The following is a 25113-nucleotide window of genomic DNA, read 5'->3' as shown; positions in this document are numbered from 1 at the left end:
GAGTTGGTGTGCTGGAGCTAGAAGGGGGAGTAACAGCAACTGCCCCGGGCCTATCCTGACATCACTGAGGTGCTGAATCTACCAGCGAGAGCCTCTCAACCTTGGGACTTCTAGCCATATGAAACAGTAAATTTCCTTATCATTTAAGATCTTTTAAACTAGCTTAATTATTAATTCCAGCCTTCTGCATCTAGACGATAACTTCATATTTTTTTTTGCTCTCATATCATATCATATTTTCTTGCATGGCACTTTTGGCATGTATGTTACTTCTGTGTTTATTGGTTTGATGTCTGATTCCCCCATCCCCCTACTGGATTGTAGATTTGAACATTGCCAAGATCATATGTTGATTTTATTCATCATTGAATTCCCAGAGTGTATCATTGTGCCGGATGCATAGGAGCTGCTTAAACACATTTGCTGAAAAAATGAAAAGGCTCAAACATGGTCACTTTTCTCCTTCTCCTCCTCACCATCCTCCTTGTTCTTCACAGCTCAGCACAGTATTGTTGCCAGAGGACAGGATCCCTGGGAAGGAGCTTACGTCCCCTCTCAAACTCTGACTAGATGGGTGACCCTGAGCAACAGCAGTACTTCTACAGTTTTCAAGCTTTTGCCTCAAGGAACAGGAAGAAAATATATCTCACATGGTTGACCCAATATACACATATACACGTTTAACTGAAACGAAAGATATACAGAGCATATTTATTGTTACTATGCATGATGTACTCTGATATTTTTATTCCATTTCATTAAAAAAATGTGAACCCATTAATCAGCAATTCATTCTCCTCCCCCCCACCCCCAATGGACTAAATGAATATAAGAACTTTGAAAGTCTGATTTCCTTCTTACTGTTAAACTGTTCGTCAAAATCCATTCTATGGACTTAGTTCATTATTACAGTGACTTAAAAATGACTTAATTATTTTTCCTTTTCCTGTGGAATTCTTCCCAAGACCATCTCTTCTAGTTGGGCTGTTTTGAGGCCTGCATAAAATGGAAAGACTCTCACATATGCTCATGAAAAAGTACTTTGTACTTTTGCTTATTTTTCTTTTCAGTTAGCACAAAAAAACCAAACAGGACTACATTCTTCCTTCTCTAAAATGTAATGGCCCCATTCAACATATTTTACGTGGGCCTCGTTTCTATATAAGTTTATGTATGTACTAGAGCAGACCAGTGTTACACGAGTCCCATTGCCACCATGTGGTTTATTTAAACCCCAAGAGAGTAGGGTTCCGACATCTCTAGTGGCACAGTGAAAAATACAACCTCACTGTACTTCCCATTCCTCAACACAGAAACTGCCCTTGTCTGTGGTGGATGTGCCAGTGAAATTCCTCTGGGGGCAGAAGGAAAGGGGAAAAGCCACACGAAGATCTCACAACTCCAGAGCACGGCAAATAATGCGGTGGGGTATATATATATATATATATTTAGAAAACCTTAATGCAAGCCTGGGGGGGGGGAACCCCACAAAACAAAACATGTAATCAAGAAGGCGACTGGGACAGCAGTAGCAGCGGTGGATCAAGAAAGCTTCCTGCTAAAGGACCTACAGATTCCCGCAGGTATCATCTCCGTCCCTTGAAGCCACTGGCCCCGGCATCCTGGGAATCGGCAACCTGGATGAAGTTAGGGCCCCAGAGTCCGGGAGGAGCGCGTCTCCAAGCTCCTCCGGGGTCACCTGTCTCCTGGAAGGGCATCTGCGTGACCGAGGCCAGGCGAGGAGGCGAGGCGAGGCGAGCGCGTCCAGCCTGTGTGCCCCTGTTGGCGTTCTGGGAGGGAGGGCGAGGTGGCGGCGAGCTTGCAGGGAAGCAGGCCGGAGGGCAGGGAAAGGAACACGTCCCTGAACTTTCCTGTCCCCAAGTCCCACACATTTGAAATAGAAATAATAATGACATTAAAAAAAAAAAAAAAAAAAAAAAAAAGCTTTACAACCACGGTGTTATCTCCCCACTTGGGCGGCCTGGCTGCGGAGGGCATGGGGTCTAAAGTGCGGGCTGCTCTCGGGAGCAAAGGTTGGGGCCCGTGTGGGCGCGCGCGGGTGCCCCCACCTCTCGGGAAGCGGGCTCCCGGCTCTTCCCCGCAGTAGCCCCGCTGACCCTCCCCCTCCCTCTCCTCCTCCCCTCCCTCGGTCCCTCCCTCCCTCTTTGCGCGTCTGCTCGGCACCGGCCCCCGCCGAGGGAGCCAGGCGGCAGCACCCGAGCCTCCGCAGCTCCAGCCCGCAGCGTAGCCGGAGCCTCGGCGCCGCCAGCCCCGCGCCCTGCGCGCCCCGCGCCCCCCGCGCGCTCCCCGCGCCCCGCGCCCCCCGCGCCCCGCGCACCGCCCGAGCCCCCTGAGCTGCCCCGCGCTGGCTCGGGCGCCGCGGGCGGCTGGGGAGGGCGGCGGACGGGACTCGGCGGCGCCACCGTGACCAGCTGCGCCCCTGGAAAGTTACCCGGCTGCGCGGTGAGGTGCGGGCGCGGGGGAGCGCGGGCGGGGACGCGGGCGGGGAGCGCGCGTGGGGCTGCTGTGCGTGCGGGGCGCGCCGGGCGCCTCCGGCCCACCCCCGCCGCCTCGTGCCCGAGCCCGAGCCCGAGCCGCGTGTGGAAGTGTGCGCGCCTCGCGTCCGCCTGCTCCCGGATTTTAAGGAGCTTGGCTCGCGGCGGGAGGGGAGAGCCCGGCCCCAGTGGGGACTGATGCCTCGGGGTGTCCCCCCACCCCCCACCCCCGAGCCCAGCAGAGCCGCGCTGGAGACGGGCGCCCGGGGCCGGGCGGTCGGGGCGTGCGCTCCTGGGCCAGCCCTGCGAGGCTGCAGGGGGACTAGTCCTCGGGCGGGCAAGGACGTTGGGGTCCTTGTGAACCGGGGTGGGGGTTCCGTGGCGCTCCCCGCGCCGCGAGGCGCTGTCACGTTGCTTGCTCTGCATTTCCCAGTGAGGAAACAGGAGCAAGCAAACAAAAGCAATCAATCATCCACTTAGGGGGTGAGAGCGAAAGCAGTGGGTTCAAGTTTGAGAAGAACTAGGGTGCAAATGGGTGGCCGTTGAGGCCAAGAGATGAGGAGAGAAGGAACAAGTCAGGCAGAATTAACAGGTGGCGAGGTCGGATGGAAGTCTTGGGCTTCTCGGATCTTCACCTTGTTCTGGGAAGTTCCTGGGGGCTTTTTTTTTTTTATAAAGGAAGGGAGCAACATACAGCTGCCCCCCCCCCCCGCCCCTGTTCCTTGGAAATTATCCTCTCTTTTCTTTGCAGGTTTCTATCTGACTCCTCCTAGACAAGGCGATCATCCCACATGGCACACGGTATGTGATGCCAGCACTCCTGCTTAGTTTGACACAGGAAAGGAGGAGTTAATACAGTGGAGAATTCTCTTTGGAGGATTAGAGGCCATTCTCTCTGCACGGAGACAGTGTGTCACTGAGAATAAACAACGTAAAACGATGGTGCACAGAGATCTGCCTGTTCCATGTGAAATACTTAACTCTAGTCTTCTGGAATCCTGACAAGCGAGGCTAATTCACTGCACAGTGAAGGCATATGTTGCTTGGATGTTGCCCAAATCTTTTGATCCCATATTGTCTTGCTTCCTGTAGGCCATTTTCCTATCAATTATTCCCTCTTCTCCTGTGTTTTCATTTTCTCTGTCCTCCCTGGTTCATTATTCTGGGCTTACAAATACTCTCAAGTTTCCACTGTTCTAAAAATCCGTTTCCTGAACCAAGATACCATCTTGAAGTCCCTACTGTCAACGTCAGCTCTTCCCACGGTCCTCTGTAATCAGATTTCTATCCCAACTCTTGTGTGAGAAGCTAAATTCCATGCTTTTCCCTCTGATTTAATTTGCTTTGGAGTATCTGTGGGATGTGAACAGCAGCCTGCTCACCTCTTGAAAATCTCATCTTCCTGGTCTCTGTGATACTTTCCTAGAGCTTCTATTTGGACAACTATTCCTTCCCCATCTTTGTGTTTTACTTTTCCTCCTCTTCCTCTTCTTCTATAAGTACTATCCACAGGTATTATCTAGATGTACATATATAACCACAGAGGCATTCCTTTTTTTCTCCCTGAGTAATTGCACCTACTAATGGGATTTCAAAGTCTTATCTCTGTAAAGCAGTCTCTTGCCTTGACCTTCCTTTTTTTTTTTGCCACTACCTGCTAAACATTTCTACCTTGATGACATTCAGGCATCTCACGTTCAACATAGATAAATTCAGCTCCAGCACTGTCTCCATAAAGCATACTCACTCATTCCCCGGACTTCAGTGTCACAGTACGCCCCCGTAGATGGTGCTCTCTTCATTTTTGAATGAATGAATGAGTTAATAGTATTACCTTCTTCCAAGCCTTCTAAGATCAAAATATTGGAATCATTTTTTTTTTATGTCCCTCTGTACACCCATTTACTCACCACATTGAGATGTAGCCCCTGCAGGATTCCTACCATCATGCCCTTTTTAAAAATTTTTTTTTCTTTTTTACCATGAATCCATTCATACCCTCTCACTTTTACCAAAGCAATAGCTTCTTCTTATGGTATCTCTGGTTTTTCTTTCACATGTCATATAGGCCAGGATACTTTTCCTCTCCTCATTGCCAGTCTCCCGGGCATTTTCACCTACTACTTCAGCTTCAACCTCTACTTAGGCTATCAGAGCCATATTTTCAGCTCCCCCTCCTGATTTTCTAGTCCCTCATGTCTACTGCCTACTGAACTCCTCCACATTAGTCTCCACAGGTCCTTCAAACTGAGAATGTCCAAAATTAAACTCATTGTCTTATCTCTCCAATCTGCTCCTCCTTTTGGTTAATGACATCACTTCTTACTTAGTTACCACAATGGAAAATTCCAAATCTTTGTTCTCTTTCTTCTTATCACCACTCAAATTCCATCAGCTATAATCTTCTGACCTACACCTATAAAATTACATTTTCTCTGTCTTGGCCTGTGTATCTGATACTCTAGCACCCAAAAATAGCTAAATGGAATACCATCACATTTGACGGTGAAAATATAGGCTATGTGGCATTTGTAAAAATCACTGTGAACATTCTGTTGGGTGGAGAGGCACTTCAAAGAGATAGTCAACCTCTGGAGTAGCTGAAACTGAAGCTCATATGACTGCCTGATAAGAGAAGATTACTCTCCAAACTAATATGCTGTGGGTAGAGAAAACACACAGTAGATTCAAAACTGAGCCCCAGGTCATCAGTCACAAGATGGGCAGATGCTTTTAATTGTGGCATTGATAGGGAATTGAGCTGTGCTCACAAGGGCAGCTCTTTGTGCTTTGCTCCAGGGAGAACAGCAAGAATTTGTATATTTAGCAAGGGTAATTGTTTTATAAAAGAACTTGGGTGAAACAAAGTTAAGGATAGCACCAAATTCATCAGTTTCATATAGACTTAGAAGACTATTTATAAAAACCTGTGTAATTCAGTCCTCTGATTTCAGGGTAAACTTCCCACATCAAAAAAAGAGAATCGATATTACTTTTCATATTCACTGAAGGGAAGGAAATTGCAGAGTTGCCTATGGCCATAGTTTTTACCAAATTCCTGGTGATCATGTCTTTCTTTTCTGGCTACGGTGGAGTTGGTCCATTTTGATCTTGAGTTCAAGAAGTTCAAGACATGAGAATGGGGTTGGGACTTTGGCCTTACCCTGTCCTCATCACCTTTTACTTGAATTGGTGCAATAACCTCTTAGTTTGTTTCTCTCCCTCTAAACTCCTTTCCCTTCATTCCATATTTATGGCCAAGAAAATTATTTTTTTTTCTCAAGGACAAATCTGACCATATAACTTGAAAAAAAACCTGACCTGCACAAAAAGGCAGATACCATAACATGCCATATGAAGTTCTTCAGCATCTTATTCCTCCACTACACTTTTCATGTCTCATTACTCTTCCTCCCATCGTGCATTTCAGCCTGTTTCCTGAATATGCTATTGGCTTTTTTTTTTTTTTTTTTTGCATTCACTCCTTAATATGTGGGTTTTTTAAAAAAAATTAATAGACTTTAGTTTTTAGGGCAGTTTTAGATTTATAAAAAAATTAGATGAAGCTCACAGAGAGTTTCCATATGCTCCCTTGACCCTCCACCCCACTTCCATGGTCCCCTATTCTTAACATGTTGCATCAGTGTCCTTCATTTGCTATAACTGTTGAACCAGTATTGATACATGATTATTAACTAAGGTGCCTAGTTTACAATACGGTTCATTCTTTGTGTTGTACATTCTATAGGTTTGGACAACTGTATAAGACGTGTGTCCACCGTCACAGCATCACACAGTAGTTTCACTGCCCCCACATTCCTCTGTGCTTCTCCTATTCAGACCTCTCTCCATCTTCCCAAGTCCCTGCAACCACTGATCTTTTTAATGTCTCTAAGTTTTATCTTTCCCAGCATGTCATATAGTTAGAATCATGTGCTGTGTGGATTTTCCAGATTGACTTCTTTCACTTAGCAATAGGTATTTAAAATTCCTGCATGTCTTTTCATGACTTGATCATTACTAATTTTCAACCCTGAGTAATACCTGTGTAGGTATACCACAGTTTGTTTATCTGTATATTCATTGAAGGATATCCTGATTGCTTCCAGGTTGTGGTGGTTATGAATAAAGCCACCGTAAACATCTATGTGCAGGTTTTGGTGTGGACATACATTTTCGTATCAGTTGAATCAATACCAAGGAATGTGATTGATGCATTATGTAATTATATAGCTTTATAAGAAACTCCCAATTTATAAGAAACTCATTTCCAGCTTTTGGTGTTGGCAGTGCTTGGATTTTAAGCATTCTTTTTTTTTTTTTTTTTTTTTTTACATTTTTATTTATTTATGATAGTCACAGAGAGAGAGAGAGAGAGGGAGAGACACAGGCAGAGGGAGAAGCAGGCTCCATGTACCGGGAGCCTGACGTGGGATTCGATCCCGGATCTCCAGGATCGCGCCCTGGGCCAAAGGCAGGCGCCAAACCACTGCACCACCCAGGGATCCCTTTAAGCATTCTTATAGGTGTCTAGTGGTATCTCACCGTTGACTTAATTTGAGATTCTCTAATGACATACAGTGTTGTGCATCTTTTCGTATCCTTATTTTCCATGTGTGTATCTTCTGTGGTGAGGTATCTGTTTATATTTTTGCCCATTTTTCCACTGGGTGTTTGTTTTCTTATTGTGGAGTGTTAAGGGTTCTTTGTATATTTTGGATACTAGTCCTTTATTAGATATGTGATTTGCAAATGCTTTCTTCCAGTCTGTGGCTTGTTCTAGCGTTTTCTCAACAGTGTCTTTGCAGAGCAGACGTTTTAAATGTTAACGAGGTCCACTTTATCAACTTTTTTCCTTTCATGGATTGTGCTTTCAGTTTTTTATCTAAAGAGCCATCACCAAACTGGGAACCAGTTCAATTTTTACCTATATTGTCTGCTAGCAATTTTATAGTTTTGTGTTTTACTCTTAGGTCTTTGATACATTTGAGGATAATTTTTGTGAAAGATAGAAGATGCGTCTAGATTCAAGTGTGTATGTGTGTTTGTATGGATGTCCAATTTGTTAAAAAATTATCCTTTTTCCATTGAACTGCTTTTGTTCCTTTGTCAAAGGTCAGTTAACTATATTTATATGGGTCTGTTTCTGAGCTCTATTATACACCATTGGTCTATTTGTCTATTCTTTTTTTTAAAATTTTTTTAATTTTTATTTATTTATGATAGTCACACAGAGAGAGAGAGAGAGAGAGAGGCAGAGACACAGGCAGAGGGAGAAGCAGGCTCCATGCACTGGGAGCCCGACTTGGGATTCGATCCCGGGTCTCCAGGATCGCGCCCCGGGCCAAAGGCAGGCGCTAAACCGCTACACCACCCAGGGTTCCCCTATTTGTCTATTCTTTCACTAATATCACACTGTCTTGATTACTGCAGCTTTATAGTACGTTTTTCTTTTCTTTTTTTTTTTTTTTTAATAGTAAGTCTTGAAATCTGGGTGTATCACCACTGTCTTTGTTCTTCTATAATATTGTGTTCGTGTAGTACGTATTTTTTGATCAAAAAGTTTATCTAATAAGATGAGTTATTTTGTTGGGTAAATAATGGTAACAGTAATAATAATCATATTTAATATGGTTTATCTCATTTCCTTTAACAACTCTACATGATATGCATAGTGATTTTATCTGCCCATGGCTTTATCTATGGGTCTGTCCATCTGTTCTGTTATTGACACTCAAGCCCAAAATCATGGCCAAGGGCAGATACATACTAAGTGAAAGTGCTCTGATTGAGACTCTGGCTCTGTGACCTTAGCCAGCACTATACCATCTCCCATATTTACAGATAAATATATTTATATCAGACTCCAGATGGGGGAGAGAGAGAAATAGATATTATCCAGATCAGAGCCAAGATTTTGGTTTCAAGCTACCCTAGGGCTGGAGGAAAAACAGACAACAAAGCCTAATTCCTCCCACGTTGGCTCCCAAGTATGAATCCACCTGCAAGAGACTTCATAGTCATTTTTGCTTCTTCTGTATCTTTTCTAGTTACTTCTTATATATGACATTTCTGAAGTAGTGGTCAAATTAATGTAATAATAATTTAAAATTGTATATACTTTTCCTCTCTTCTTGCTAAATGCCACAGCTCATTCTACTCCTCTTGCCTGTTTCTGGATACAGAAGAATACTGCCTTCACAGTGAGCCATGTTTTTTTATTGTCCTTAAAGATACTTAGGCAGGCCCCTTTGGCTTAAGGATTACACTGCAATATGTGAAAATAGGTAGGGGCAGTGTGAGGGAATGACAAAGCTTGTGGAGTCCTTGGAGTCCTGGAACCTGGGCTGGGTCATTTATGACATTTCTGGTCTCCATGTTTAGGTGGAGTTTCCCTTATCAGGGAAGGTTGCCCAGGCTGTCCCACAATCATTTCTTTTCTTAATGGAAGAGCTAAACCAGGCAGAGTAAGGTTCCCCTCACCCCAGGGAATGATTGACATCTTTAGAGATCTCTTAACCAGAAGACATCCAGCATGCCAGACTTTGTTCCACTCAGCAGTGATCTCTTGTAGGGGTTTCCTCCTGGAACACTCAGTGCCTGTCCCTGGCCACACACTCTAAGAGCTACTTGGTGCCTGCTGTGTGCCAAACATTGCGCAGGATACCTTATAAACACAATCTTCATAATAACCCTATGAGCTGGATATAATTATATCCATTTTCTGGATGGGAAAACAGGACTCTTAAGTCATTTGTCAAAAGTCACACAGCTGGGAAAGGGCAGATTGGTTTTCTATGCTGGTTGGCCTGACTCCATTGTTCATGTTAAATTCTGATCTTCGTCTCCAAGCTCCTTTCTTATTACATCATGTCTTGCCCTCTAAGAATGACTCTAATAACCTATAGTTGCTAGATCAATGGAGCAACATCCTGAGTTGCTAGCAATATATTCTCCTTGTGGCTTAGCAATACATTTTGGAGAAATAGTTTATCTATCTTAGTGACTAATATAAGAAACAGAGTGAACCTAATTAGGTTTTGTGAAGCCAAGCACTTGAAGCCTTAGCTTAAGGAACAACAAAATTTAAATGAGTGAACTAAGAAATCAGACTTAGTATTGAGCCATTCAGTGATTTACTTACATATCTTAAATTAGTTACTTGAAAGATGAGTTAGTTACTCTCATTTCACCCCTCTTTGGAATTCTAAATAGCTGGAAAGATTTATATAGCTTCTGAACTGTCTTCATTAAAACCAGAGAAGAGTTGGTGTTTTGGGAGAATTTAACACCTGCCTAATTGTGTTTCAAGTTTGTAAAATTATTGGATTGGAACAGGATATTTTGAATACCATACATAGAGCAAAAATGATTCTAAGTCTTTTCATGTTTAAAATGCTGGAACTGTTTTCTCTGTCAAATTTGATTGCAAATTCATGAAGTTATGCCCCTGATATAGTACATGACACTTAGTTCGGTCTTAGTAAACAATGGTTTCATGAATAACAAATGAGTTTAATATTACATTTAAAAGTTTTTATGTTCATTTTTCTTTATAAGGCAATTCCTTTTCCTCTGACCAGTCCTCTCCCTCCATCCTTCCTTGGTTGGGAATGCTTGTTCATGGACCTAAAAAGCATGTCTAGAAAATGGCTCACTGCCACATGTTAAAAACTTGTGCACATATTAATTTAAGATGCCTCCAGGAGCACCCATCTCCTGCCTGTCATTCATAATCACATTCAAGTTTATTTCTAGGTCCCAATCTAACATCTTCTGAATTGCTTATTTGGACACAAGGTTGTCCAGGGCCACTTCTTTGAATTCTAGTCTCCTCAACCTTATATATTCTTAATACATAAGAATATTAAATGCTGCCAAGTCAAGAGAAACTTAAAGGTTAAACCTGCCACATCTCTGCAACGTAGCAAGGCAATTCTCTGGAGGCTAATGTTTATTAATGACTACTCTGAACCCAAATTCTATGAGGAATATCTGGGTATTGCAAGATTATTTCTATAAGCACATTTATTTTCTCTTTGCACCATCCATCTTAGGCGATGTGCATTGGCTATTTGGTTGCATCTGCTGGAGATTTAGAGGCTGTTTTACATCTTTCCATCTATGCCTTTATTGTGGTGGAGGTCACAGTTATTCTGGAGGAGCTAATGAAATCAGTCTAAGCATTTCTTTTCTCCTTGAGTTTGAAAGTTGGAGGGAGAGAGAGGCAAGAATGTGTGGTTTATGTAACTACAAGGTTTCATCTAGCTCTTCGGATATTATATAATGAGAAATAATTTACACTTAGTTTACAAGTGTTATAATGCTTCTTGAGTTACGGCTGTCAAAAAGTGCAAGTGCAGAATATCAAGTTTATATTTAAACTAAAAAGCCTAAAAAGACTTAAACCTTATGAGAAATAATCAAAGCAGCATTTTCCAAACTCCCCCTTCAAATTCTCCTTTTTGGTTTTGCTCATGTGTGCTTATTATCTGCAGGTGATTTTAAAAAAAATGTCATTGAATTGGATTCGGTAAACCTGAATACCTGATTTATCTTCCACATAAGCAATAATATCAAAGAAATCACAACTTTGTGGGGCCAATTATTTATATTTCTAAGCAATGTTAAAATAAACACATAGCTTTGAACGAAAAAATCCATTCTGAATCAACTAAAACCACCCTGATAATCCTGATTTATGTATCACATCCTGAGATCTGCTGGGTTAGGGACTTACTTTGGGGCCTACCTTGAGAATATTCTTTATAGGAGAAGAATGGAGCCTTGCGCCACACATCATCATTTTTGGACAACTTTGGCTTTAGGATATAATAAAAGATGTCAAAGAATTCCCATACCTGAGCAGCCCGGGTGGATCAGTGGCTTGGCGCCGCCTTCAGTCCAGGGTGTGGTCCTGGAGACCAGGGATCGAGTCCCATGTCGGGCTCCCTGCATGGAATGGAGCCTGCTTCTCCCTCTCCCTCTGCTTGTGTCTGTGCCTCTCTCTCTCTCTCTCTCTTTGTGTCTCTCATGAATAAATAAAAAAAAATTAAAAAAAAGAATTCCCATACCTCTCCTTTACTTTCTAGTGACTGCCACCCAGAACTTTTTAACAGCAAGCACTATCAGAAAAACAAAACATAGAAGGTATATACGACAGGAGAAAGGTGTTAATTAAGCAACAGCAACTCAGTCTGATCCAGAGGAAGAATGCAGATGCGCTATTTTATAAATCAGGGAATAGTTTCTTGCTGTAGCTACACGGGGAGCAGGGAGAGTGGTGACATGTCCAAGCTTCTGCTTCTGTAGCTGCTCATTTGTGCTGCATCTTTGCCATGCCGACATCCAGATTGCATTTTGGTTTTGATGCATTTGACAGCTGTCCAGGGACAACGGCCAGAGAGAAGAGCAGGTAACTCAGGCCACTTGTGCAAAATGCTTAGGTGTGACGCCTGTGCCATCAAAGGGACAGGGAAGAATGAAACCAAGTGCCAGCTCATACAGACATAAAGGAAATCAGTCGATAGCTTTCCTTCTGGAAGAAGGGGAATTTATTGCTTATCAAACAATAGTGGCTGTGTTTCTATTCATGAAACCGATCAGAATGAAGCGGGGTTTGGGGGGCGGCTGGGGGGTGGTGACACTCCACCAGGTAATTCCCCACTCTCTCTGCCCTCTCTCAGGTCCTTGAGCAAAATGGGAAATGGTTCAGTGAAACCCAAACATCCTAAGCATCCCGATGGCCACCCGGGGAACCTCAGTACCCACGCGCTGCGGAGCAAGGTGGTAGAGCTGGAGAGAGAGCTGAGGAGGAAGGAGGCTGAGATCCAGGAGCGGGAATACCACTTGAAGGAGCTTCGGGAACAGCTGTCGAGGCAGACAGCGGCCGTTGCCGAGCTCACGGAGGAGCTCCAGAACAAGTGCATCCAGCTGAACAAGCTTCAGGATGTGGTGCACCTGCAGGGAGGAAGCCTGCCGCAGGCCTCTCCAGATAAAGTGCCTCTTGAGGTGCACCGCAAGGCCTCAGGATTGGTGTCCCTTCATAGCAGGAGGGGGGCAAAAGCTGGAGTGTCTGCTGAGCCAACAAGCCGAACCTATGACCTCAATAAACCCCCCGAATTTTCTTTTGAGAAAGCCAGAGTCAGAAAGGACTCCAGGTAAGAAGTTAACCCCACTCTTTGACTCCAAGAGCTTTGATGTCACATCTAAGACGAGGGTGAGAGTTTTTAGGCTGCCTCAGTGGCCAAGAGATAATAACCCTTGCAGACTTGGAGACCGAGGCTTGGCTAAAATGAGTCTGCTGTGGAAAAGGCTCTCCCTTAGGCAGAACTTTCTTGTAAATCAGGAATGGTGCTTTACCCGGACATTGGTTTGTGATATGTATAACTGAGGAGCTGAGTTTATGGAAGGCATGTCCATTCTCTGGAAAACCCTAGGGGAGTCCACAGAGAGTCCTAGAAGTCTGTCCTTCTCTCTCTGTCCAGAGGAGTGGACTTAAAAGTGTGCACAGATCACAGTGAATTATGAGTGTGTGTAGCAAAAACCATGTGCTGGCACTTAGTCTGCAGGCATCATGAAAAAGGAATAAGTTGGATCCTAAGAGGGGGATGAGTTCATTCACCCATCCCACAGTTTAAGGCACTGTGTTAGATGCTTAACGCATGTTAGTGAGCAGACAGGCACAGAGCATTTCTCATGGGGAGAAGGTCTACACAAAAACAAGTAGACATTGTGTAATCATTATTTGGGACAAATGATATGATGGAAACCAACAGTATAGTAGTGGTGTCTGTGATTAGGGGGAGAGAAAGGCAGGACGCAACAGAATTTGGATTGTCCTGGAGGCCTGGCCAAGGAGGTGACCTTTACCTGAGACTGAAAGGAGGGAAAGAAGCATAGATTAGGTGGAAAGGGCCTTGCAGGCAGAGGAACAATGAAAAGATTAATTTTCAAAATAAGGATTTTTATAAGAAATTATAAATGTTTATGACAGCATTCTTTTTTTAAAAATTTTTTATTGGAGTTCAATTTGCCAACATTTAGCATAACACCCAGTGCTCATCCCACCAAGTGCCCCCCTCAGTGCCCATCACCCAGTCACCCCACCCACCTCCCTTTCCACTACCCCTTGTTCGTTTCCCAGAGTTAGGTGTCTCTCATGTTTTGTATGACAGCATTCTTGTATGTGCGCGTATGTGTGCATGTCTGGGCATGGCACGTGTTTGTACATTTTTTTCTAACTGAAGATTGAATTTCCTAACCAGAAAAGATTAACTAGAGTCATCCCAAGTTGGGGTCTCTTTTCTGCATTATTTTAAAATGAATGAATACTTATTAGTTAAAATTAGATCTTTTGCCTTGATAATATCTTGGCTGAGCCTGGATCTCTCTTGGCAAAATGGAAGAGTTGTGAATTTAAAACAAATTTTAACTTATTCATAAACATGAGTCATATAAATCAACATAAAACTTCTGACTTAAACAAATAAATGATGAATTTTGACAACGGGATTATGAAGGGAGGTTTAATTCATCAGTTTGTTGACAGTCACATAGTGAGGGATCAATAAATATTTGCTAAGGAAACAAGTCATGCTGGGTTATTAATCATAATACCCTGAGGCTGAAAGAAATCTGATTAATATTAGAGTTCAGAAGAATTTGTGGTAAAAAAAGAGAAGGGTTTGCTATAAGCTGAGGGTTTTATTATTAGTTGGTTTAGAAAGGTCTTATATATCCCCTTTGCAAAACTAGTGTTTATTTTTAATGGTGTGGATTTGTGCTTGTTTTATAAAAATTAGATATCATCTAGTGCTCTTTTGATATAATAGAGATATATGCATATAGAGTTAATACTCCATGTTATGTAGTATATTGCTATATTTATGTAAGCACAGTGTATTATTTACCCACAAAAAATCTTTCAAATAGGAATGTTCTTGTATATCTGAGAGAAGCATGAGAGAATTTAATAGCAGTTCATCTTCATTCACCATCTTCCTACATATTCTACCACATTTCTCTTTAGCAAATATTATGTTTAATTCTTTTGTTCCAAAGACTTGGCCATCTTGAGGCAGAAAACCCTTCTCCTGGCTTTAGGTAACTGAACAATCCAAGATACACACATTCCTTTGTATAAAATTTTTTCTTTGTATTGCTTTATTAGCTCTATTATAATCAGGAAAAGAAAATCAGGAGTTAGGTACAGTCAATTTCTGGACCAGACCACCTATCTATAATGAGTGGGACATTGGAGAGAAGACATTAGATCTCTTGAATAGGATTAACAATGATTGCCCTTATCATGAAGGCAAGCCAGATGGGTACAAGTCTACGTTGAGATCATGATGAAGAAATAGGCCAATAGGTTGTATTTATTTATTTATTCATTCATTCATTCATTCATTATTTAGTTATTCATTCATTCATTCATTCATTCATTCATTCATATCTTCTCATTCATTGAGAGATAGAGAGAGGGAGCACAAGCAGGGGAGAGGCAGAAGCAGGAAGCCCCATGTAAAACTCCATCCCAGGACCTTGGGATCAAGACCTGAGCTGAAGGCAGATGCTTAACCAACTGAGCCACCCAGATACCCTGCTAATGGGTTTTTTAAATGGATAAGTCCTGAAGAGACCAGACTAGATCATCCCTGACTTAAGAGTCCCCATATACTTTGATAAAGCCTTGTGGTTTTAAATTGAAAAAAAAAAAAAAAAAAGAGAATTTAGGGACCACTGTTTTTTTTATTGATTGGTTTGTGCTTCAGGTTCCCTTGCAGAAGGTTTTGCCTCAATTTTTTCTTACAATTTCCCTTGCCGATGTCTTTCTTCTTATGTTTGGAATAACTGGCTAAGTATAGAGAACTAACATCAAGTCAGAGATTTTAAATTTTCCAGTTTTTTTTAAAGTACTTAATATTACAATTCATTTTCCAGTTTCAAATATTCTACTTTTAGAGAAAAGCCCCAAGTAAACTTTGGATGTTTTTATGTATCTTTTACACAGTCTATCAGAAATTTTGGAAGAAACAATTTTCTAGAAATCTGAGCCTTAGAAAAGATGGGAACATCATTAACTGATAAAAGGATGGCATATAGCACTCATTGGTTTGGCTACTTTTCCAAACAGATATTAGAGGGTTTAAAGTATCAGTCAAAATGTTTCCTTCATTTATTTTTAAATTCTCGTGACTTACATGTTGCACTTTATTTATAAAATTTCCTGGCTGAATTTATGCTAAATTCGTTCCCATGAATATGTGTCAACAACATTTTGGAATCCTTCCCTCTGTGCTGAGTCAGAAAACCATTGAATGGCTTTTCAGTCTTTTTGTCAAAAAGGATGTCTTTTTAATTAACAGGACTTAATAGTGAGCAAGAAAGCGAGGGAAGATTCCCAGCCCTTTTGCAATCAACAACATGAGGGAGATATGAATACTGATGGAAACCATAAAATAACGTGGGGGGAATGATAGATTTGAAATTTGAAGAATTCAAATTCAGTAATTCGTGAGAAACTGTAAAACCCATGCCACAGCAGTCTGTGAGCTTGCTGGGGCCCCATGCTCAAATATATTGTAAATGGCAAGTGAACTTCATCAACTGCTAGGCAGCTCACTCATGCCAGCTTTGTTGTCCTGAACCCATCAAGTGTTCCTGTAGGGTCTGAAGGGATAGCTTAAACTGTATAGATGTACCTCCTTGGTTTATATGGAAGAACGTACATGCTCTAATAACATTGGGAAACTCATCATTCTGTGCTGTTCAGTAGCACTTTCTACAACGATGGACATGTTCTATAATCTGTTTTGTTCAGTGCGGTTAGCCAATAGCAAAATGTGGCTGTGAGCACTGAAAATATGGCTAGTGACACTGAGGAATGGAATTTTTATTTTAATTAACTTTAAAATTAAATAGCCACATGTGTCTAGTGACTACTGTATTGGATATTGCAGTTCTAGGTTATGTATTGTGTTTTAATTGAAGTAGAGTTGACACAAAATGTTATATTAGTTTTAGGTATACAACATAATGATTTGACAACTCTGTAAGTAATGCCATGCTCACCAGAAGTGTAGCTTCCATCTGTTGCCTATACAGGGCTATTACAATACCATTCACTACCTTCCCTATGCTATACTTTTCATCCCTGTGACTTATTCTTTGCAGAATGGGAAGGCTGTACTTCCCACTTACCTTCATCCATTCCCCACCCTTCTCTTTTTTGCAATTACCGATTTGTTCTTTGTACTTCTGGGTTTGTATCTGTTTGTTTGTTCTGCTTTGTTTTTTAGATTCTACATGTAAGTAAAATTATATAGTATTTGCCTTTCTCTGTTGCCTTATTTCACTTAGCATGATACCCTCTAGTTCTATCCATAAATGACAAAATCACATTCTTTTTTATGGTTGAGTAGTATTCCACTGCGTGTGTGTGTGTGTGTGTGTGTGTGTGTGTGTGTGTATCACATTTCTTTACCCATTCATCTATTGATGGATACTTAGGTTAGATACTTCCATATCTTGGCTATTGTAGAAAATGGTGCAATAAACAAAGAGGTGTACATATCTTTTCGAATTAGTGTTTTCATTTTCTTTGGGTATAATCCCAATGGTGCAATCACTGGATTATATGGTATTTTTATTTTAATTATTTGAGGAATCTCCATACTGTTTTCCATAGTGGTTGCACCAACTTACATTCTTACCAACAGTGCACGAGGGTTCCCTTTTCTCCGCATCCTCACCAATTATTGTTATTTCTTGTCTCTTTGATACTGGCCATTCTGACAGGTGAAAGGTGATATCTTATTGTGGCTTTGATTTGCATTTCTCTGATGATTAGTGATTTTGGACATCTTGTGTGTTGGCCATTTGTATATCTTCTTTGGAAATAGACTGCATGTTTTTGACTGGAACTGCTATTTCCTGAGATGGGAATTATGACCCAGAGAAGGTTGGGAAATCTATATAGACAACATAGGACCTGTGTTTGGTTTTAGGACAAAGCCACAGAAAAAGAGAATGTGCCTGTCAGATTGAAGCAGGCACAATGTGGGATCACTCTTAAACTGCACTGAGCCTGCAGTATATCATAGCCTTTTGTGACTTGGCTTTGTATCCACTGACCATTTTTGATCTTCAGAGGCATACAACTATGTGGGCATATAGCCTGTTTCTATTACAGATACTCAGCCTTACTGAAGCATCATAAATCATGATGAGTCAGAGCACTACAGTATATCAAGTGCTTTGATTTCTGATTTAAATTTATTATGGTGAACAGTGGAAGATTTAGAGATCGAAGAACCTGATAGATTATTTCATGCTACCCCCTTTACTGGAGAAGGGGAGGAGACAGAGGCAGGGGAGTTGTAGAATATGCCAATGTAAGTGGCAGAGCTAAGATTAGAATCCAAGATTCTTGACCTTGAGACCAGTACTTTTCCTAGTGTTCTTAGAATTTCCCACAAAAATCAAAGGCCTCAAGTCAAGTTTGGGCACCAGTCTGCTTTATTTTGACATGCCTTACTGATTGGTAGGAGGAACAGTGGTGCTTCCTGGCTTCTGCCAAGCAGAGTTGAGTAGCGCTTAATCACTACATCGATGTTCACCAAGTGCTGGATCCTCAGAGCTCAGGCCTGTGTGACAAGGATAGGGGGAATGGGTTTGATCCATCTGATAGCACAGACTGTGATATCTATGGAGGGACAAGAATGGGTCCCCATATGAGTACAGTGCTTCTCAAGATTGAGAACTGAATCAGTGACAAAGGAGGGCGAGAAAGAGTTCAGATAGCATTTCTGTCCATGTCTGACCTGCCTTGAGCACCAAGACAACCATGTGTTCAGAGGTCAGACCTTTCACTGAAATTAAATTTTCTGTTTATGTAGACATTGTTTAGCAAACTTCAGCATTGGCAGAGCAAAATTACAAGCTCATGCTGAATGTCTGGTGGAACACAGGCAAATTAATCAGAGACATCTGGCAAGTTGCTAGTATGACTGCCTTTCGCTAAGAAAGTGAAACTATCATTTGAAACTATTGTTCTTCCCTGAAAAGGAAGGATAAAACAAAGACTTTCCATCTGACTTCAGATGTTGACTCTAGTTTTAGGAAGGACAATTAGTTTCATTTGTCACTCCCACCCCAGGAGCAGAATAGGTAAAAGTGGAAAATGCTAGTGAGTCATCCATGTAAATAAGATCTACATCAAGGGAGGGAGAAAGAGTATGGTTGTTATCATTTGTGTTTCCTTTCTAAAACAGGGCTGAGCATTTGAATATGCATTACAGAAATGTAGCTCCTTTATTGGGCCGAGGTGTTTGTATGGAATAACCAGGAATAGTAGAAGTAATAGCATTTATATATCACTAATTATGTGTCGGGCACCATTCTGAATGCTTCATAAATACTGAATTATTTAATTCTCACAACAAACCTGTATGATAGAGATTATTATTTTTACCCCCCCCATTCTATAGATGAGGAAACTGAGAAAAATTAAATAACATGCAAAATTAAATAACTTACCCAAGATCACACAGCTTTTAATATCAGAACCAGAATTCAACCAGGAACTCTGCTGTTTCAAGTCTGTTCTAACAACTCCGATGTACTACTTTTCAAAAATGAAAATTAAATTTTAGTTGGGAAGCCTTGTAAAAAATTAAATATATAATTAGAAAAGGGTGCTTTTTCTAATGCTGTTGTTTTGTATGATTACAAACAGCTCCTGGCTATTGTTATTTCTCCCTGAAAATTACACTTCCAGATAATACTGCCCTATTATCAGTTTGCAGTAGTGGCACATTTTGCTGGGGATGGGAGGGAAATAAACTTTTTTTTTTTACTTCCATGAAATCATGTTGGTGTCTGAGAGGTTCTGTATCTAGATTTCATGTCAATAGGTTATTAAAGATTTGAAAGAGCCTATGTACAGGCTTTTAATAATCAGCTGGATAGTTGAAAATTTTGTGTTATAGTATTTATAAGAATGTTTATAATACTATTTATAGCATAATAGTATTATGCTTATAGGGCAGCCCGGGTGGCTCAGCGGTTTAGTGCCACCTTCAGCCCAGGGTGGGAGACCCAGGATCGAGTCCCACGTCAGGCTCCCTGCATGGAGCCTGCTTCTCCCTCTGCCTGTGTCTCTGTTTCTCTCTCTGTGTGTCTCTCTCATGAATAAATAAATAAAATCTTTAAAAAATATATGCTTATAAATACTATTGCCTTCACTTGACTCTTCTGAAAAGCAGAAAATGAAACTCCCTGTGTAGGGAAAGAAAAAAGGAAAAGTCCAATTGTATGGTGCTCTGATGGCCAGACGCTATGGGTGAAGGCAGCTGGGTGATATGTTTTGTTTTACAGAGGGTATGTTTTACAGCAATGGTGTGCATTGAGACACCCCAATCAGACCTAGCTATGCAGGAAAGGTTGAGAAAACCATTACTCATAACAGCTGGGTAGGTGTTGTTTTCTGAACATTATCTCATGGAGGCAGGAGCGTTGCTGGATGAGGTGGAAGTTGCTTTTCCATGGCACCAGAGAAGGCAAAATGAAAGCTCAGAGTCATTTTCAGCATTTTGCTCAGGCTCATGGTGTTGGTAGTTCCCTGAACCAGGGTTAAAATTCATGTCTGCCTGATGCCAAGTGCACGTTCTCTACCATGGGTATGTGGACACCTCTTATAGATGGTGCAGCCTGCAGTGTAGATGGCTACCCCTTGATGTGTCCATGGAGGGAAAGAGTGGGGATGGTGGTGCTGTTTTTTAAAAAAAGGTGGTTGGCAGAGGTAAGGAGCATAGCCAAGTTGAGGAACCTGCCTAGAATTAGGTTATGGCCACCTGGACATCTTGGTGAAGTTAAAGAGGTTTAGGCAGACTCTCTGATTCCTGGTCCCACTCTCTCACTTCCTGCCTGTTACTTGTCGTCTTTCTCTTTGGAGGCAAAGGCCCTGGGCTCCCCCTCACTGTGCACGGACACCCAGGTCCTCTCTCAGCTTCTCACGTGGTCTTCTGCTTGGTTTATAGGCGCCTTTTGCTCCTTCTCACCTTATCTTCACATCTTCCAGTCTGCCAGTTGCCAGGTGTTAGGGAAAATGTTTCATGAAGCCTCAGAAAATACTTGGCTCCCGAGGACAGACACCCTGCTGTGAATAGTCCAGAGTCCAAGTGCTGGGGGAAGGCACGCCCCACCTGGTGGTCTCTGTGCCTGAGAGTGTTAGCATGTACTATGCTGTTCTGAGACTCCACGAGGACCAACAGCCTTGGCTAGCAGCTATGTAGTGTCCAAGATTGCCTTCACTCCTTCAGGTCAACACCTTCAGTTCGGCAGCTATTTATTGAATATTGAATTTCTTAATCAGTGAAGCTCATTCTTTAGTTTTGTTTTCTTCCTCTTTTGTTTCCCCTTTCTGTATGTCTTTCTGTCTCCTCTCTCCCATTTCTTTCACATATACTTTTATTTTGTTCCCTCCTCATTTTCCTCTGTTTTCACCGTCTGACTAGGTGGAGGCCACCAGTACCAATTTCAAGTACCTACTACAGGCCAGGCACACTGCAGTATGACCCAGATTAGAGTTATCTTATTCATTTTCAGAGTCTACCTGCCAGCTAAGTATTATTGTCTGAGGCTTACTTAGCAGGCAGAAGTAGCTAGTCCATGGTCATCATTCATAGTGCCTTAAGCTGTGTGAGTTCACCTGGGTGTCAAGACAGCTGCCACTTAATCAGAGCTACTCTAAAACCTGTACTTATTTTATTTGCTATAATACTAATTTATATGATATTTGTAACAGTTTGTGGGTCTGCTTGATTGCAAGTAAGTTCTTCCAGATGAATTTAGCAGGTCTAGCTTTGAACCATTGTCCCGGAGGCCTGGGCAGGAGCCTCTAGCTCCCCTCACATCTTCTAAGTGTCTTCTGAAATGGGCTACTCTCTTCTGACCCAGTTTTTTCTTACAGACATTGCATGCCTTTCTGGACACTGCCCATTTCCTTGCTAGATTCACAGGAAAGAATAGAGTAGAAACAGTATAGTCAAGAAAACAGTGACCTTTCTCTCTGTGCTTATTGCATCAGACGGAAACATCACCACTGACCTTTGCCTTCTAATAAGCAATGCAGTCCACTTCCAGAAGAGCCTCCCTTTTCTTTCTGGAAGCCTGAGCAGCCTTGCTCCTGTCACTTGACTTTTTCTTTTTCTTTTTTTCAAAGATTTATTTATTTATTTATTTATTCAGAGGGGGGCGCGGGCAGAGACACAGGCAGAGGGAGAAGCAGGCTCCATGCAGGAAGCCTGACATGGGACTTGATACCCCGTCTCCAGGATCACACCCCGGGCTGCAGGCGGCACTAAACCGCTGCACCACCGGGGCTGCCCTACTTGACTTTTTCTAGGGTTCTCAAGAAAGGGAAAATATCTGAAGCTAAGGATAAAGCTTTTCAGTTTTTAGACTCCTTTTGGAAGTACCTTCTCTGTGAAAGATATATTTTATTTATCCTTTGATTAAACTGTTTCCTTTTCTTAAAGTCTCATTTTAAAATAATTTGTCTCCTCCTCTCCATGTTGACTCTCCTTCAAATTATTTGCTAGTCATAGATATTTCAGTGCAGTCTTCTTTGACAGATTTTTGTGTGGGTGTTGTTGTTGTTGTTTTTTGAGATATATATATATATAGCTTAGAATGGCCAGAGGATATCTTGTATATCATTCAGACTAAGAGATGAACAATCAGAAACTCTTTTTTTTTTTTAAAGACAGAAGCTTTATTATTATTATTTTTTTAATTTTTATTTATTCATGATAGGCATACAGTGAGAGAGAGAGAGGTAGAGACACAGGCAGAGGGAGAAGCAGGCTCCATGCACCGGGAGCCTGACGTGGGATTCGATCCCGGATCTCCAGGATCGCGCCCTGGGCCAAAGGCAGGCGCCAAACCGCTGTGCCACCCAGGGATCCCAATCAGAAACTCTTAATGTCCATTTAATCCTTCCAGAAGTATATGTTTGTCATGTCCATATGTTTGTCATGTCTGATTAACTTTAATTGGTAAATTTCAAGCAGTAGTTTTGATCAACTTTTTGGAGTTTATAGACCAAGCTCTGGGAAATATGGAGGAAAGAAAGATCTGTAGCTTCCAGTCCCTTCTTTCCAGATCAGATGAGGAAAAGGTAGGTAAAAAGTGAATAAGACTTTACCTGAAATTTCTTGGACTTAGAAATTCAAGGACACCCAGGTGTATTCGTTTCTGTTGCTGTGTGATAAGCCACTACAAACCTAGTGGCTTAGAATAACACATACTTGTTCTCTCAGAATTTCTGTGGGTTGGGAGTTTAGGCACAATGATTAGGTCATCTGCTCAGGGCTTCAGAAGATAGTAGTCGGAGTCAGCTGGCTGTGTCCCTTCCTAGAGCTTTCTAGTGGAAGAAGGCCTTCTCCAAGCTCATGTGATTGTTGGCAGAACTAAGTTCCTTGTGGTTGTAAGACTGAGATACTCACTTTCTTGCTGGCTGTCTTCAGTGGCTGCTTTCAGCTTCTAGTGGCTGCCCAGAGTTCCTAACCATATTTTTGCTCCCAGATCCTTTCACAACAGGACAGCTCACTTCTTCAAGGCCATTTGGAGAATCTCTTTATAGTTGACTAAGATGAAATTGTATATTACACACATGGAGTGACCCTCCCATCACTGTTGCCATATTCTGTTGGCAAGGAGCAAATCACAGATTCCATCTCACTTGAGGGTTGGGATTATATAAGAGCTTAATACCAGGGGGTAGAGATCACGGGACCATCTTAGAAATCCACACACTATGCCAGGCCCTTTCGTTTTCTTGTTGTGAGATTCCCTGGCTAAGAATGTTAGCCATACTGGATATGTAAAGCAATACATAAAAAGTCCAGAGGCACGTATATGTGTATCCATAGCAGCATGTTGTGAGCTATTTATAGGGGCCAAAATGTGTAATCAACCCAATGTCTACTGATGGATGAATGGGTAAACAAAATACAGTATATACATACAATGGGATATTATTCAGCCTCAAAAAAGGAAGGAAATTCCTTCCTTGTTCATGCTGCAACATGAACAAACCTTGAGGACATTATGCCAAGTGAATAAGTTGGACATAAAGGGACAAATACTGTAGTAATCCACTTATATGGCAAACCTAGAGTCTTCAACTTTGTAGAGACATATAGCAGAATTAGAGGTTGCCAGGGGCTGGCAAGAGCAGAGAATGGGAGCTATTGTTTAATGGGTACAGAGTTTTAGTTTGGGAAGATGAAAAAAGCTCCGTAGACGAATGATGATGATAGTTGCAAAACAGAGAGAATATACTTAATGCCACTGCACTATACCCTTAAAATGGTATAGTTTGTATAATGTAAATTTACCACAATTTTTTTTTTAAAGTCCAGAGTCCTGGGGCTGACTTGACAGCATTGCCCCAATGTGCTAGGATGCATTTCAGGTTCTATGTAGTTTCCTGGAAGGAGAGAGAGAAGAATAATGATTTTCCCATTTCTGTGTTTATTTGTAATATTGCAGAGGAGAATGAGACATGGAAAAGTCCTGTGACAAAATTAAATTATTATTAATTAATCAATCATCATTAATTACTTGATAGTAATTCATTGATTGCTCCATGAGCCTTTAGTAGAGGAAAAGGAGCACTTCAAGCTCCCTTGCATTTTCTTGTTTACAGCTGTAATTCTTCACCTTGAGTGCACATTGTAATCACCTGGGGAGTATTTAAAAATACCGATGCTTGAGGTTCATCCGCCAGGGAGTCTTATTAAATTGGTTTGAGGTGAGCACCCTGGGCGTCAGGATTTATAAAATCTCCCCAGAGGATCATAATGTGCAATGACTATTGGGAACCAGTATTTTATTATAGGAAAAGGCTTCCCTGCAGCTGACTCCAGAAATGTTCAATGTGCCAATTTAAGAGAAATACTCATTACAGATTTTTAAGGGAACTATTTACCATTTCTACCTAATTACCATGCAGCACAATGACGATTATGCATATCATTGAGTGTGTCAGATTAACTTCCTTGTAAACGTTGGTTGTTTTCAACATTTCATTATTAAACTCTGTTCTTGGATGCTCATGGGAATAGGATCATCTGCACACATTTAAGAAAGGGAGTGAGAAGTCTTTGTCGTGAGCGTGAAGTAACAGTAAACATGATTAAATTACAACCGTATTTAATTACGTGGGCAATAGGGTGAGAGAGCTGGTGGGAGAAAGTCATGCTCATTTTCTGATTATCATGGAATGATCTCATCTTTCTCAATCTAGTTTCTCAAATAAATGTGCATTTATTAGGCTTTTTTTTCTTGTTGGTTTGTTGCTCAAAAATTTGGGGGGAAAAGGAAATCAAGAGATGCTTATTTTACTTATTATCTGTGGCTTATTTACCAAGTAACTGACATTCCTTTTCTCCACTCTTGTCTCTGAACCCGTAATTTTTAAACTAGGAGAAAGAATTTGCATGTCCATTAGCATTCTTGATCTTGTCCAGTTCCTCCTGTGTGCCAGGTGCACTTGTAGAGTTTAGGTCATAAGAAGATGAAGAAAACATAGTCACCCCATTGGAGA

The 25113-nt window shown here is 41.6% G+C and overlaps 1 protein-coding gene and 1 long non-coding RNA gene across 4 annotated transcripts in view; one reads left to right on the top strand and one right to left on the bottom strand.

Moving 5' to 3' along the window:
* Positions 1-333: 333 nt before the first annotated feature.
* Positions 334-4815, bottom strand: LOC144304194 (uncharacterized). Its single transcript, XR_013371141.1, has 2 exons — positions 4406-4815; positions 334-684 (listed from the first exon to the last, which is right to left on the bottom strand). It is a non-coding gene; the product is annotated as an uncharacterized LOC144304194 (long non-coding RNA).
* The window catches only part of PRKG2 (protein kinase cGMP-dependent 2), a 99846-nt gene continuing 77095 nt past the window's right edge, over positions 2363-25113 (top strand). The window contains exons 1-2 of one of the 3 annotated variants that reach the window (XM_077882660.1): positions 2363-2468; positions 12182-12655. In XM_077882660.1, the coding sequence (XP_077738786.1) occupies positions 12195-12655 (461 nt within the window). In that variant the 5' untranslated portion in view covers positions 2363-2468; positions 12182-12194. Of the gene's footprint in view, positions 2469-3246; positions 3297-12181; positions 12656-25113 lie in introns of those variants that run through there. The other 2 variants (XM_077882659.1, XM_077882661.1) reach the window with 2 other exon arrangements.

This window comes from Canis aureus, chromosome 33, assembly GCF_053574225.1.
Source record: "Canis aureus isolate CA01 chromosome 33, VMU_Caureus_v.1.0, whole genome shotgun sequence".
NCBI lineage: Eukaryota > Metazoa > Chordata > Mammalia > Carnivora > Canidae > Canis > Canis aureus.
This window is presented reverse-complemented; position numbering and strand designations above follow the sequence as displayed.